This window comes from Trachemys scripta, chromosome 10 (assembly GCF_013100865.1).
Source record: "Trachemys scripta elegans isolate TJP31775 chromosome 10, CAS_Tse_1.0, whole genome shotgun sequence".
Lineage (NCBI taxonomy): Eukaryota > Metazoa > Chordata > Testudines > Emydidae > Trachemys > Trachemys scripta.
This window is the reverse complement of record NC_048307.1, coordinates 84,219,318-84,235,328: the sequence shown is the minus strand read 5'-3', so window position 1 is coordinate 84,235,328 and position 16,011 is coordinate 84,219,318. Positions and strand designations below refer to the sequence as shown.

Genomic DNA, 16,011 nt, shown 5'->3' with positions numbered 1-16,011 from the left:
AGTATCCTGTCTACCCACAGTGGCCAATGCCAGGTGCCCCAGAGGGAATGAACAGAACAGGCAATGAGCAAGTGATCTCTCTCCTGCTGTCCATCTCCACCCTCTGACAAACAGAGGCTAGGGACACTATTCCTTACCTTCACGGAGGTTAAGTCCATTAATGGCTAAAAAGAAGCACAGACAGGTTCTGCCCCCACATTTTCCAAGGGTTTGCTAATTTTGGGTGCCCACTATGAGTGATCTGGTCTCTGCTGTCAGGGTTTTTTTGAGATAAGCACCCACAACTCCAGCTGAAATGAATGGACATTCCGCTCAATTAACCCTTCTGAAAACCAGGCCTTATCCACTGCAGCGGGGCATCTAAAAACTAAGGAACCCTACATTAGTGGACAGTGTTGAACAGTGAGGCCTAAGTCACTTAACTAAGGTCCCCCCGTGAATCGATGCCCTCTGTCACATTTAACATTTCCTGTCATGTAGCAAAGGCTCTAGGCAGAGAAGCCGTGAAAATGAGCAGCAAGATGGTGACAGCCAGCCTAGAACGAGTGTTGCTTTGAGTTTTGCAGCTTTCCCTAATTATGGGGGGAGGGAGAGCTATACCACAGGTGAGGCAGTTCGAAGCTTTGTTTAAAATGATTTTTCAAAGTACTCTTCACTCCACAGGCACAGCTACATGGCCTTGAAAAAATTTTATCCCCTGGGGGGGCTGGGGTGTCGTTGGGTCAAGGGTGTCACAAGCTCCAGTCTCTTCCTGCCTCCACGTGACCAGCTTCTCACTTTTATTTTCTTATCACACATCTCTGTAAAATTAGGTATAAAAACCTCGGGGCAGTAACCACATAAGCCAGGTTTCCCTGAGGTGAGCCAGTTTCTCGTACCCAGATCCAACCCAATCTTTAAAGACTGATTAGATGTTCACTTTGGTTCCACAGGGCCGTGTAACCCTAACTAGAATCCAAGCTGGAGCTGTACCCTGTAGGGCCAGAGGGGCTTGGAAATGGCTCTGCTACCTGCAGGTCTGGGCCAGAGTCTGAGATACAGCCAGGCATCTATTTACCCGACCCCCCCCAATCCCTGTTTGTACAATGAATCAAGTGATGCATGGAGCACCTGCTGTTCTGGCAGGAGGCAGAGACATGGACACACACCTCTTAGATAAGGGGGGAAAGGCTTGGTCCACGGCATGGGGATACAAGAGCTAGGAAGGGGCGTGCTTAATGCAGGCTGCAGCCCGGAGACTGGGGGAAGCGGAGAACGGGCATTCTCAGGCCAGGCCACAGCCACAAAGCCCTGAGAGCAAGATGGGGACCTGAGACTATACAAGCTACTGTCCATGGCCAGGAAAGGTGGCAGGTACCAGTAGCAACCTTAACGTGACCCAATTTTCTGTGCTAGTGAAGATAAATGTCTTGTGCAAGAGAATTCCATCAAACACACCTTCGCTCTGTCTCAGCAGCCGCACAGGGTGGTGCACGAGTATTCTGTGAACAGTTTAACCTGCATCATGCATCGCCCCCCCCCCCCCCCCAGTAAATAGCGGAGAACTGACGCACTGATTAATGTCTCCAGGGAGTTGCTTTAGGGTGCTAATTGGAAACAAGGGCAGTAAAACCTTGATCCAGTGCAACCCGCCTCGCTCCTCCCACTGCAGGCTGTATTTGGCCAGCAGGGCGGACTGAGCACGAAGCTGTATGAGATGCAAGGAGCGGAATGGCACAAACCCAGACACCACTGGGTCTTTGGCAATGAGGTGCCCCAGCACTGGTGCAAGTCCCAGCCTGTAAAGCAGTCACCCTTGGACAGTCCTGCTGGTTGATTTAGCTCAGACACAAATTGTCCAGGGGAGGGATGCTACTGGGCCCCAGCAAAGGCCGGGGGTGGGGGAGGGGGCCTTGCACAGCAAGCAGTGTAATTAATTACTGTTAATGGAGGGGCAGTGGCAGAAAATGCACATCCTGCGCCAGCATTGACTCCCCAAATCCTGGCTTTGGAAAGATTTCCTAGCAGCTGCCTCCCACTAATGACATCAGGCTTGTGACTGATGCAGATAGGGGCAGGCCGTAGGCGTCAGCGTGCGGGCGTGGCACTTCAGGGACACGAGAACCCTGCCGTTGCTTTCTACTGAGTGAGGGGCTCAGGTTGTGCGCCAGTAGCATCAATCCCTGTAACGAGGGGCCAGACCATTAGCTGGGGTAAGTTTGTGCCACTGGAGTCAATGAAGCCAAATGACTTACGCTAGCGGAGGACCTGACCCTAGGTGTTGCTTTCTCAAAATACTGCAACTGCCTAGCAGCACAAAACGGAACAGCAATCTAACCGCACACCCTGCACGTCCCAAAAACCTGGCACCGGCAGGAGTGGCAGCCAAACCTCATGGGGCAGGATGGACTTCCAAAGGGCTGTTTTAGATGTTTTGTTTTTAACAGAAAAATTGTTGACCCTGGTAATTTTGCCTTTGACTTTGGTCGTGTCAATATAAATGTCATGAGAACATAGTGCACAATGTTTGCAGAAAAGATGAAGCAGCTCATTTCAGCTGGGGCTGAAAGTAATGCCATGCATTCGGTTTAGTAGTTCTGTGCTGTAACCACACTATCTGTTCTAAAGCAATGCAATCACCTTGAGCTAAAGTACCGCCAAGAGCCATATTTCTTCACTGTGCCCCTACAAGAACGTGTTACAGCCAAAGACAAAATAATCCTTGCTCATGGAAGCAAGGATCCGTGAAGTGGCTTCTCCTCCTTTTTTAACCCCTTTGCTCCTGCCTAGGCTCCAGCCTTCATTCCTCCAAACCTGCCGCCAGGGGAGTGCAATTCCTGGCCTACATTGTGGCAGGGAGAAAAGCAAGCTGAGCTAACAGGGATCTTGTCCATGTTTAGTTTCTATAATTCATCAAAATCCTTTCAGCGACTTTGTACCGCACACCCTTACTGGCTGCATGTTAGCATACAAACCCGGAAGAAGGGATGGAACCCAGGTTTTGGGAAAAAAATCCCTAGAGGTCGTCAGTTCTATTCCAACAGGTCTGACGAGCTGGGTGGGCAGAGCTGGGCTGGAAAGCGGGCTAGACCAGCCTCTCTTTCAGCACTCGAGCACCCTGGCTCTGATAGGCAGAGTCGCAACATACGACAGCAAAAATGGAGGCAGAAACATTAACTGTTCTCAAATCCTGAAGAACGGCTTTGGGTCCATTTTGAGGCAAAGGGTTCAGCTGTGCGAGTGTGTGCACAAGCCCATGCTCACATACGTGTCTACAGCGCCAATACCAACACCGTCAGGCTTGTGGCAGGACGTTGAGCACACACAGCGTTTGCAAAAGGGAACCTCGGCGCAACAGCTTGGCCTCATTAAATCACAGCCACAATCATCCTCCGCGTCATTTCCATCCACTAAAGAACCGTAACATACTCACGTCACATCACACCGTGGATCCCATCTATCAACGGCTTAAATAAATGCCTCTTACAGTCACTCACAGGCAGGTAACCAGAACGTGCTATGCCAAGGGCACTGCAGTACTAGATTGCAAGGCCGGGGATGATTAAACGCGAGGGACTCTTTCAGCCACTCACCCCATTCCTACAGCCTTTGAATTAAGTGAACTAAAAGGCATTTTCACATGTAGCTGCTCGTATTTAATCTAGGCTACAGCGTTGTTGGCCTTCCTGTGGCTGTCTGCCTGCAACACAGTCACAAACATCCCTAAATGTGTTTGAACTAGTCACCCACTTCAAAACTGGAGGCCTAAATTTAGCTTCCTTAGGCCATATTTAGATACCTGATTGTCACAGGGCTGAGCCCTCAGCAGTTCACAGTGGTTTCAACAGGACTTCAGTGAAACCATTTCAGTGCTGGGAAGGTACGAAGCGGTACAACAGAATACAGCCCTTGCAGCAGGAAACGCGTGTCAGCAACGCACTTACAAACATGAAATAATGAAGCTTCATAACCCCAGCCACGCTGGAGGGCTCCTGCCTGCATTGTTGCCCCGCAGTCGCTATCCAATAGCACAGAGCAACAGTGCCACCAGCTTAGGCCAGGCAGTGACGATGGGCTCCACTTGTAACATCAGCAGGAATGTAGGTAGGTGTGATGCAGTTAATGCTCTTGGCATTGGGCCAAGACAAAAGGCCTAGCACCCCTGGGGGGGAGAAGGGGGGGGGGGGGGGGGGGGGGGGGGGCTTTGACAGTCACCACCAAGCCCCATTTAGGGGAAGTGCTGGAGGGGCCTGCTCTGGGATGAAATTTAAAACCCAACAATGCCATCCTTCTAAGCACACAAACCCAAACACCCTTGCCCTGCGGCCCCGCTCCCCCCTCCCGCTGTGACTCGCTCTCCCCCACCCTCACTCACTTTCACCAGGCTGGGGCAGGGTGGTGTGGTGCGGGAGAGGGTCCGGGGGCAGCACTCCTGGAAGCGGCTGGCATGGCCAGCTCCTAGGCAGAAGAGCTGGGGACACTGCCAGCACCCACAGGCACCATCCCTGCAGTTCCCGGCCAATGGGAGCTGCAGCGTCGGCACTCGGGGCGGGGCAAGCGCACAGAGCCCCAGTGGCTGCCCCTGCTTGCGCCTAGGAGCCTGACATGTTGGCCACTTCCGGGCACCCTGTGGAGCCAGGGCAGCGATAGTTCAGTGGTTTGAGCATTGGCCTGCTAAATCCAGGGTTATGAGTTCAATCCTTGAGGGGGCCACTTAGGGATCTGGAGCAAAATCAGTACTTGGTCCTGCTAGTGAAGGCAGGGGGCTGGACGCAATGACCTTTCAAGGTCCCTTCCAGTTCTAGGAGATCTCTATTAATTTATTTTATTTAGGTAAGGAGCCTGCCTTAGCCCCGCTGCGCTGCCGACCGGATTTTAGTGGCCGCCAGGGTCCTTTTCCACTGGACACTTGGCAACCCTAATATCTCAGTAGGGAGCCACAGGCAGGCCGGGGAGGCAGCATCACTGCCCCAGTTTCCCACCACACACCCCAGGTAAGCCAGGCCCCAGCCCAACCCCCGAGGGATGCCTAGGGCTGCCAGCCCAGGGCTGCCCCATCACTGGACCCCGTACTGCTGGCAGAGCCCATGACAAGCAGCGCGCTCATGTGGAACACCCAGCTTTAGCGCTTTGAACTCTGGCCCCTGCCTGCCCCGTGGGGACACACTGGCAATGCCCCCTCCCCACTCCTGCCCCTAGGAGGGAATCATTTCCATCCGGGGAAAGGCGGCTCCTATGAATTAAGGCTGAAAAGGTTTTGTGGGGCAGCTCGGGCCCCCGGCCCAGGCAGCAAAGGTGACGGAGGAATAAGTGCAGTGGGACACTAGGCTGGCTAATGTCTGTGCAGGTGGGGCAGCGAGGGCGTAAACCCCACTCCCTCCGGCTGCCCGACACACGGACCAGCGCTGCCTGTGCCGGGACAGCAAGTGCAGCTTTAGCCCTTCGTATGAGCACCCTAGGGGGCCTTAGTTCAAAACCCAATGCACCAGCCCGCTGCCTGCAGCTCTGAGCCCCGCTGGTAGCACATCAACCGAATGGCGTTTGCACGGAGCGAGTAACTGAGGCCGAGGCCTACAGCATCCCCGTCCAGTGACACGCCGGCATCACACGCTATCAGGCCCCCGTCTGTGAGAGCCTGAGGTAGTGCTTAAGGATGGTATAAAATAGTCCTAGCCCCTCTACAGCATCTATGAGCATCGCGTACGTGCCGTAGGTGTGCGTCCACTGCCCAGGCAAAATACTGAGAGACAAGCCGGCCCTTTAAAACAAGGGTGAGCGACTGTCCTCGGGCACTAAAAGCCAACCTCCTTCCCCTCCCCCCTCCAAAATCTAGAAATTTGGGAAAGACACTAATGTTTCCACCACCAGCCTTAGCTCTGCCCCCACCCTGCCTGCTGACTTTCCACCCATGGCTGGAGCCCTCTCTAGCGCCCGCCTGAAGACAAATCGCCCTCTGCTGCGGCTGTGAATTCCAAGAGGGTGGCCGTTAAACTGTAGCGCAACAGCCTCCATCACGTTGTGCTGCTGCCTGTGCTGGCGAAGCGCCAAGACCCCAGGACCGTGGCACAGGGAGGAAGACGGTTCTGCCGTCACAGGGCCCATGTGTGAAGACGCTGGCCGCTAAGGGCATGAGCTCAGCACGCCCACAGGCGGTGGGACGGGATGGACGTGCCTCTGGGAATAGGGTCCATAGCATTGCCTAGAACTCACATGGGGAAATGCCCTGCTGGGCGGACGGGCGCGTACAAAACCCAGACAGCTTCAGGCTGACGCAGGACTGGAGTGGGGGCCTCGGTCTCGTACCAGCCGCTCTGCCTAGGGCTGCATTTCCTCCTTAGCTGTAACAGCGAAAAGTGCCCCATCCCCATCCTTCCCCTTGGCACGTCCCCTGCCCGTGACTGCGGTAAGACGAGACCCTGATCGTTTCAGGAGAGCTAACACTGCTACTGTTTCCCCTGGAGCGAGCAATCACCAGCGCTCGCTCCGGCCGATGGGTCGGGGCTGAACCTGCTTTCAGCCAAGTGTGGAATCTTCCCGCTCATTTTCCAGCTCCTGGAGTCCCTTGAGCTTTGCCAGCTCTCACGCTGAACCACCTCCTGAGTACGCAGCCTCCCGCGCCTGCTCATTTTCAAATGAATGTCATGAGCCAGGAGGCATTTGCCCACGACCGCCTGCCGACATGCCGGAAGGCGCCGCGCTAAGCACAGCAGAGCAATGAAAACGTTCTCACCCTGACTGGTATTTTTGTTCTAAGGAGGCCAACGCCCAATCTGCAGAGGCAGGACGTTCGCTAACACCTGTCAGACGCTGCTGGAGACTTACACAGCCAGCTTTGCGTTTTCTGCTGCTGCTGCCCATCACGCTGGTATCTGAGCACCTGCAAGTGTCTGAACGACACTCGGATCCATACAGCCCTGCACTGGGGCCCTTCCTATTCAGCCCCCCCGCCGCCCCTCCTGGCTCTTCTCTCTAAAAGAGACTGAGCTGAGCCACCAGCTCCAACCAGGCCGACATCTGGGAACGGCTGGAGCCGGACTTAGCCCCGTGGTGCAGGCCCAGCGGTGACACAGGTGGAGAGCGCAGTAAAAGCGCAGGAGGGGGAACAATGTGGATTTGACCCAGGAGCAAGGGTGCCCATTCCTCTCCTCCCCGAGGCCTGGCTCTGCGAGCAGGGAGCAGCACGTGTTCGGCCAAGCTGAGCAGAGACGTGGCCGCTAGTTACCTGGTGTGAGCCCGTCGCGCTGGTCCCGTGGCGCGGCGCGGGCAAAGCTGGGGACGGCTGGGAGGAGAGGTGAGGCACCGAGCACTTTGCCCAGCAGCTGGGGGCCTACGCTCAGCACTCGCACCGTCACATCCCGGTAGCAGTGGTTGATTATCCGCAGATGGACAGTAACTTTCGTCTTAATCTTTATCAGACACTTCACCATGGTGGCCTTGGACTAGCCCCCTTCCTGCAGCCTCTCCGCTCCCCTGGGCGCGGCAGCAGGGCACAGCCCAGCGTGGGACGGAGCCGCCGCAGGAATGCACAGGGTGAGGGCTGCAGCCACTTCACCCACTGGCACCAATGACGTAAATGACGGTGGTGAGCTGAGCCGGGAGCCAGCGCTATTCTGGGCTTCCATGTTGCTGAAGTGAGTGTGAGGAAAGGCAGCTGCAGCGGGGGGTTGGGTAGAATAATGGTGTGAAATGTTCGTTATTTAATTCCCGGCTTGCTTTGCAGTGGATCCTTTTGTGGCACATTGGACCGTGCTACCGCACTAAGTCATGGGGTCCTGGGCTGACCCCCTTCCCCTGCCCAGCACAGTCTGATATTCACCGTATGCAAACCAATCCTTCACCTCCTCTGGGATCATCCCCACTCTACTCAGCACCCCTAGAACGGGGGGGGGACGGGGGACTTTTTGGCCTGAGGGCCACATCTGGGTGGGGAAATTGCATGCAGGGCCATGAATGTACGGGGCAGGGGGTTGAGGTGCAGGAGGGAGTGCGGAGTGCAGGAGGGGGCTGAGGGCAGGGGGTTGAGGTGCAGGAGGAGTGCGGGGTGTAGGAAGGGGCTCAGGGCAGGGGGTTGAGGTGCAGGAGGGGTTCAGGGTGCAGGCTCCGGCTTACCTCGAGTGGCTCCAGGGTGGCAGTGGTGTGCAGCAGGCCTAACACAGCAGGCCCTGTGTTGGGCTTGTGTTTCCCACGGAAAGTGGTATTTGGGCTAGGACACAGCGACTGGCAGGCAACCCTGCTCCCGGAAGTGGCCGGCACCACGTCCCTGCAACCCCTGGGGACAGAGGGCTCCACGCTCTGCCCTCACCTGCAGGTACCTCCTCCCAAGCTCCCATTGGCCGCGGTTCCCCATTCCCAGCCAATGGGAGCTGCAGGGGGAGGTACCCGCAGGTGAGGGCAGTGTGCAGAGCCCTCTGCCTCCTCTATCCAAGGGGTCGCAGGGATGTGGTGCCAGCCGCTTCCAGGAGCGGCACGGGGCCAGGGCAGCCAGGGAGCCTGCCTTAGCCCCGCGGCACCACAGGGGTGACAATCCCATGGGCTGGATCCAACCCATGGGCCGTAGTTTGACCACCCCCCCCCACCCTATAATGCAACATGGGCCCAATCCTGCCTCCCCTGAGGACAGTGGCAAAACTCTCTGGCCACAAGGGGGCAGGACCGGGCCCTGCTATCGTGCTGCGTCGGAGCCGGAATACACTGGCTTTTGGGAAACCCCGAGACACAACAGCCTTTCCCGTAGGAGGCTCTTTCTGTATTAGTCCCAGTTCTGTGCGCCAGCCTGTTTACAAGGGCATTCTGCATCTGCCGTGGGGACTAGGTCTGCACCACGCTTCCTGCTGCATGGCCCCAGCACGCAGCTGAGTGCAGGGCTGTGTTGGGCTTGTGTTTCCCACGGAAAGTGTTATTTGGGCTAGGACACAGCGAGTGGCAGGCAACCCTGCCCAACATACCTGCTATCCCCTGGGATTCACACCACCGTTTCCTTTCCCTGGCACCAGCAGCTGCTGTCTGGGAAGGAAAGGAACTGTTTGGCCGGGACGCCTTTCCCCTTCTCCTGCCAGAGAACAGATCTGTCTGTCACTGGGAAGGGCTGTTTTCAGTCACAGGCAGATATTTAAGTGAAGCCGATACTTAGCAATGGTGTCGCTTTCACCAGCAGAAATCTTTTTGCTGCCCAGAACTCCTACCGAACATCTGGGCGTTAGTGACAGTGATTCAACTGTCCCTATGTTCATTTGTATTTGAAAGCTGCCACGAGCTTTTTAGTGATGGGGGAGCCCTGCGAGATCCCCCTCCTCCCCTCTGCACAGGGCCTCCTAGGGTACGTTATCAAAGGGATGCCTGGGTGTGTAGAGGGGGGGTTAGTCACACTCCTCTCATCCCCGTTAGCACAGGTTCCCAGGCTACAAGGCGGTGCATGTGTTGAAAATGCAGGGCTTCTGTTCCAAACCGTCACCTCTGAAGTGGGCGGCAGAGAGCAACAATCTGGGCCGGGGAAGGACGGTGGTCGGGGAAGGGGGTGTTATCACTGCACAGCCTGCAGCCCACACAGAGATTCTGTCTCTGCAGACAGGTTGTGAAGAAACCAAGGAAATTCCCAGGCCACCAGCTTGTTACACAAGGGCTAAGGCTGTCAATAGCTACCAGTCACCTTAACGGCAAGCTGCAGTTCTCTCAACCCACACAACGTTAGCCTGACAATTCAAAACAATTGTTCTGATTTGGTTTTTAATGAATTCCCGAAGAAACCCAGGAATGAAGGTCCCTAGGCAGCCGAGGAGCCAGGGGCGGATTCTGATCTCACTTCCACGGGCGTAGCTCTACCGCCTTCCTGGGAATGACTCTGGACTGGCCGCCATAAGAGATCAGCATCAGGCCCCCAGCCACATTTTCAGCAGGCTGCCGTACCTGTGTTCACACGCGAGTGCAGAGGAGAATCTCCCTGCCTGTGCCCTGTCTGGCATGCACAAATGCAGGTTGTGTGTGTGCAAAACACAATCAGAGATGTTCCAGACACAATTAAAGGAGCATCAGTGAGATTCCAAGCGAGGAATCCCCGTGGAAGCCTGAGTTGAAGAATCATCTGCATCCAATCAGGGACCAAGACACAATCATGTGATCTACATGTCTAATCAAACAAATACATTTTGAATATCAAATATGCACAATAAACTTCTCGTGAACCACCGACAGGCTAAGAATCATTTGCAGAAAGTTTTTGACAGATAATCTGAAACAGCAAATATATCTGAGAAATTTGAAAGCTGTTCACAGAAAATGACAAAGAGAAGAAGCAGCTAAATGAGAGGGCCATATTACTTGCTATGAATTGTTCACTCAACTCTGCTTATAATAAGCTATAAACTCATTTCTAGGGAGAATTCAGAGTTAATTCTAGGTGAGTGGCATTAAAACCCAGGCCTCAGGTACTTCCAGGTAAGTGCACTGCCATAAAATACAGGTTTCAGGGTAGCAGCCGTGTTAGTCTGTATCCTCAAAAAGAACAGGAGTACTTGTGGCGCCTTAGAGAAATAAATTTGTTAGTCTCTAAGGTGCCACAAGTACTCCTATAAAATACAGGAACAACTCTGCTACACACTTGATTTATCCTCTGCTGTGCAGACTTGCTACAAAGCCAACAATCCTGTCACTATACAAGAGCCCTATGATTTTTGGGGGAGTTAATGACCAAAGCCATTTTTTTTTCCTTATAAGTGACCAGTTAGGGGGGAGGGATAGCTCAGTGGTTTGAGCATTGGCCTGCTAAACCCAGGGTTGTGGGTTCAATCCTTGAGGGGGCCACTTAGGGATCTAGGGCAAAAATCAGTACTTGGTCCTGCTAGTGAAGGCAGGGGGCTGGACTCAATGACCTTTCAAGGTCCCTTCCAGTTCTAGGAGATAGAAAGGAAATAATGGAGATAGCCTTTCTTTTGGTCAATATTTTCGTAATGATGAATGAAATATGTTTTCACAGTAATCAATGCTCCAGATAGCTCGGGCTCAGGGGTATTCAGCACATACAGAAACTCCTGTTAAACTCCTACGTCAGCTTCCCTGAACTCCCTAATTGGAGAGTCCAGAGGAGAGCAACAAAAATAACGAGAGGTTTAGAAAACACGAGCGATGAGGAAAGGTTGAAGTACTGGGATTGTTTAATCTAGAGAAGACAAAATTGTGGGTGTGGGGTGTGAGTGTGTGCGCGTGCTGATAACAGGCTCAACTGCGCCGCTTCATTCTTCGGCGGCAATTCGGCAGCGGGTCCTTCGCTCCCAGAGGGACTGAGGCACCCGTTGCCGAATTGCTGCCGAAGACCCGGACGTGCTGCACCTTCCCATTGGCCGCCCCAAGCACCTGCTTCGTTTGTTGGTGCCTGGAGCTGGCCCTGCTTAGGAAGAACTTTCTAACCGTAGTTAAGCCCTGGAGCAGGCTCCGGAGGGAGGGTGTGGAAGCCCCGTCACTGCAGGTTTCTAAGAAGAGGTTGGACAAACCCCTGTCAGGGAAGCTCTAGCTTCACGGTCCTGCCTCAGTGCAGGGAGCTGAACGACGTGACCTCTCGAGGTCTCCTCCAGCCCCACACTCCTGTGCGTTCCCCTAATGCACCACAAGCCCTCTAGGCTGGTCCACAGCTCTCAGGTCAGAACATTAGATTGGGCCACTGGGAATTTTTTAAAAATAGCACGTTATTCCCTTTGGTGCAATATATATTTATACATGTCTATACCCGTATGTATGTCGTACCTATAGAACTCTATATGTGCCTGTGCATCGCTCTCCGTTTGGGTATATAATATACATCATTACACAGCTAAACGCCCATTACCCTAGAGTCAACTACCCCCAAATAATCTGTCTTTGGCCTCTGGGGTCCATTTAGCTCTCTCTAACCACACCCACCCACCCCTCTTGCTTGGGCGTCCCCTTCGTTTGACTAATGCCAAGAAGCTGCTAAGATCCGATCTTGTTACTGTCACGGCGATGAACGGCCCATTGCTTGATCTGGCTAGACCCTTTGGTCCTGCCCGAGCAGGCCCTTGCGAGTGGATGAGTAGCTACAGCCTCCTGTTGCTGACTGACGTCTCCCCTTTACTGGTGACTGGAGCAGAGGAGAAGAAATCAGTGTATACGTTGCTAGCTGGTAGGGCAGAAACATCCACTGGACTCCCAGGTGAGCCACAAATGAGTGTGCAGCCGAATACCTCTGCTCTCAGCCAGGGGATTCTCTGCTCTCAGCCAGGGGATTCTCTGCTCTCACTGGCAATTATTCCATTCAGGAGGGGACTAGGAGCATTAAACCAGCCGAAGCATCATTAACTGCCCTTGGAGAGGGAGGAGAATGGGACTGGAACACCGCGAATGCAGGTAAAACACAGCCAGAGTTATCCATGCCCCCAGCTCACCTTCCATGATGGAGATGTGAACAGCTCGCCTTCGCGTCCTGGGGACACTGCTGAGTCTTGGCCCGTGAGTGATGGAAGGGCAGCTGCGGCTAGGAACCAATCCTGCTCTGTAGAGAAAGAGAAGAGATGAGCACGACACCTAGGGACTAGTAAAAGGAAACCAAGCGAGAGGCAGAAGAGCCAGGCGCAAACGCACAGCTGCGCTCTCCTTAGCCAGCCGTGCAGGAGTCGGGTGCAGAGCGGTCAGACCAGGCGTGGAGAGCCCAGATGCAGGATGTGTGCACCCACAGCTTCGCTTTTGGCTTCTTTCCTGAGCTCTGCAGGGTCTGGATGTTGGGAGCTGAGAGTGGTGTTTCAAACAAGTAATTATTTCCCCCCCCTTCAAGCACTGGAGTCCCCCCACCCCACCACACCAGACAGAAAACAACCTCCTTACAAAACTGAGGCGGATGCGAGTCTCTTCCAGAGATGTGCAACACTACGTCTTTGCGGCTCACCCTGCAGGCACAGCAAAGCTAGGCCCCCGTTCTGCTCCCCGGGGCACAGAGGAATTCTGGCTCAGGAGGGGCAGGCCTGGGGGCAGTAGACGTCTTAGAACTGCTGCTTGTTCAGCCCCGTCAAAAGCACGGGAATGACTGGGAGCAAAAACGCCACTCCGAGGTCCCGGTAACAGAGCAGCAGTACCTCTGCAGGGATGCAGGCAAAGCACGTCTCCCCCAGAGTAACCGCCTCTCCTTGGCAGGCCTCAGCTTAGGCTCAGTGATGTCTGGTAGGAAAAGAATAACCAACGCCAATATCCACAGATACTTTTAGCAACAGCTGGATGGACGCACGGACATTCAATCAACGAGTTCGTTTGACATGATGGCTTTCAGCTAAAACCTGCAGCCCCTCCTCGGGCGAAGCTCTCAGGATGGTTCCAGACTAGACTAAAGCTGAGTCAGGTTGTCAGGTTTTTGGTCTCGTAGGAGCAGCAAAGGCAGCTGCTGGGGAAACCTTTTGCCTGGCGCACATACTACACACAGGGCCTGACTGATAACTGTGCGATTGTGATACACGTGTGTAATGCAGATGAGAAGTAGCTTGCAGGTATCAGATATATTATAGTTAGGGCCCTACCAAATTCACGGTCCATTTCACAATCATGGGATTTTTAAAATGGTAAATTTCTTGAGTTCAGCTATTTAAATCTGAAATTTCACAGTGTTGTAACTGTAGGGGTCCTGACCCAAAAGAGGTTGTGGGAGGATTGCAAGGGGGGGTCAGGGTATTACCACCCTTACTTCTGTGCTGCTGCTGGCGGGGCGCTGCCTTCAGAGGGTAAAAGTACACAAAAGACCCCAGCAGGGGTGAAAAAGGCTAACAACGCTAGGAGCTATTAGGAAAGGCAAAGAAAATAAGACAGAAACGATCATCACCACCATAGAAACCCCCTTTGAATATCGTGTCCAGTTCTGGCTGCCCATTTTCCAAAGGACATAGCGGAGCTGGAGAAGGTTGAGCAAGGGTACGCAGCAGCTTCCACACGGGGAGAGACTGCTCGGCTCAGTAAAAGGACAACCGAAGGGGGATATGATAGAGGGCTGTACAATCATGACCGGTGTGGAGAAAGTGCATAGAGAAGTGTTATTTTCCCTTTTCCCACAATACAAAAACTAGGCACCACGTGGTGAAATGAATAGGCAGCAGGTTTAATATAAATAAGAGAAAATACTTTCTCCACACAATGGACAATTAACCTATGGAACTCACTGCCATGGGATGGTGTGAGGCCCCAAAGTTTAGTCGGGTTCAGAAAAGAACTAGGTAATTTCATGGAGGATAGGTCCATCAATGGCTATTAGCTAAGATGGTCAGGGATGTAACTCCATGTTTGGGGTGACCCTAAACCTCTGATTGGCAGAAGCCGTCTCTCTCCAAAATTGCCCTGTTTTGTACAGTGCCCCTGAAGCTTTGGTACTGGCCCCTGTCGGAAGACAAGATGCTGGGCTAGATGGACCACTGGTCTCACCCATTATGGCCGTTCTTATGTCCTTAATGGCAAAACTTACATTGACTTCGATGGGGCCAGGGTTTCACCCACTGTCTAGTCACAGCAGCAAAGCTCATTAGCAATGTGTTTAAACAAGCCGCTATGACCTGAAACATCACACTCAGCCCAAGAATCCAACCCCAATGCCAGCGCTGCCCGAGTACCAGACAGCAAGAAGTGCTCAGTGTTACCGCAAGACGAAATAGAAGTGAACCAGTTTCCTTTCCAGCGAACAAAGCCCTTTTACTACCAACCTCTGCTCAGGAATGGTACCCCAGTGATATGCACCCTACTCGTGCAGGAAGCAGCCTGAAAGAGCACTTGCCACGCTCTGGCTGACTACAGGATATTCCCAACACTTTAGGCGGGACTGAAATCAAGGTGAGATGTTGTAGATCAATGCACCTCGTGTCCACGACTCTGCTATGAAGTTGTTGATGGTTCTTACCTGTGAATTTCTGGGGGCTCCCTCTTGATCTTGGCACTAGATTCCATCACTTCTTTTGCAACTCGGCCACTGCAAGTGGTTCAAGAACAGAAACAGGGCAAGAACTGAAAAAGCATTCTGGCTATTGCCGAGATTTTTCTACTGCTCTGATAAACAATCACCCCTTTGCCCTCGCCCTCCATAACAGTACATCCTTCTACAGAACTCCAGACCTACTCCAGTCTGACACACGGGAACCGAGTGCCGTGGGCAAACAGCCTCCAAACGGAGAGGAAAAGAGACATTTGCTAAAAATGAACAGGTTTGGGGTTCCCAAAGGGCAGCACCCCTTTCGGTCACGTCCTGTTCGATCGGTCAGTCCCGCCTCCTGGAATGCACGTCCCACCTGAGTGAAATTTAATTCTCCTCTGATGTGTAGGATTCTGAACATCAAACAACAGGGGCCACTCCAGATGGACGCACGTGTGTGTGAGAACAGAATTTGGCCCAATGTCTCCACAATGTTTGGAGCCTCTTACAAATCTCTAATGCTTGGCGGCATCCCACACTTCGATCGTGCATTACAGCCTGCTAAAATTCAGCATCTAAACTTCTGCTTCAGATGCAGGAAGGAACATCATCTTTTAGTAACTGGAATGTTTCAACACACTGTTGTATTTTTAAAAATCAGCTGCAATTTTCTCTCTCTCTCTTTTTGGTCTGTTGAGGTAAGAGGGGTATAAGGGATAAAATCAGGAATAACATGTAGCAAAATAAAACCAAATCCAAGGGAACATAAAAGGATGATTAGGTTACGTGGCTACCTGGAAATGCTTTGATACAAAAATCTCCTGCGACAAAGGAGTCTCTTTTCAGAAAGACATTCAGAAAAGTCTTGTATTTAAGCAGTCAAGAAGCTGCTACATCCACCACCACTGAAAATATATCCAGTAACTGCTACTTACTGTCATTATTTACCTGTATCGGAACCGGCTTCCTTTAAAGAACAAGTTGCTGCTGGATACTGTGCGGACCTGGCTTGACTTCTCCAACCTGAAACAACACCAAGGACATGGAGAACCCTCCACACACAGGCCGGGCTGCGGCAGGTCAATGCCGATGGATGTGACGCGGCGCGCTGGCCATGTTTTACCAAGAGCGGCCGCCCTGGCCTTTGGGGG

The 16,011-nt window shown here is 53.2% G+C and overlaps 1 protein-coding gene across 3 annotated transcripts in view; it reads right to left on the bottom strand.

The window, feature by feature from the left end:
• FRMD5 (FERM domain containing 5) overlaps positions 1-16,011 on the bottom strand; it is an 86,371-nt gene that overhangs the window by 2,646 nt on the left and 67,714 nt on the right. For all 3 annotated transcript variants that reach the window (XM_034782834.1, XM_034782833.1, XM_034782832.1), the window contains exons 10-12: positions 15,809-15,883; positions 14,852-14,920; positions 12,372-12,478 (exon numbers count right to left, since the gene is read on the bottom strand). In XM_034782834.1, the coding sequence (XP_034638725.1) occupies positions 12,372-12,478; positions 14,852-14,920; positions 15,809-15,883 (251 nt within the window). The remainder of the gene's footprint in view (positions 1-12,371; positions 12,479-14,851; positions 14,921-15,808; positions 15,884-16,011) is intronic.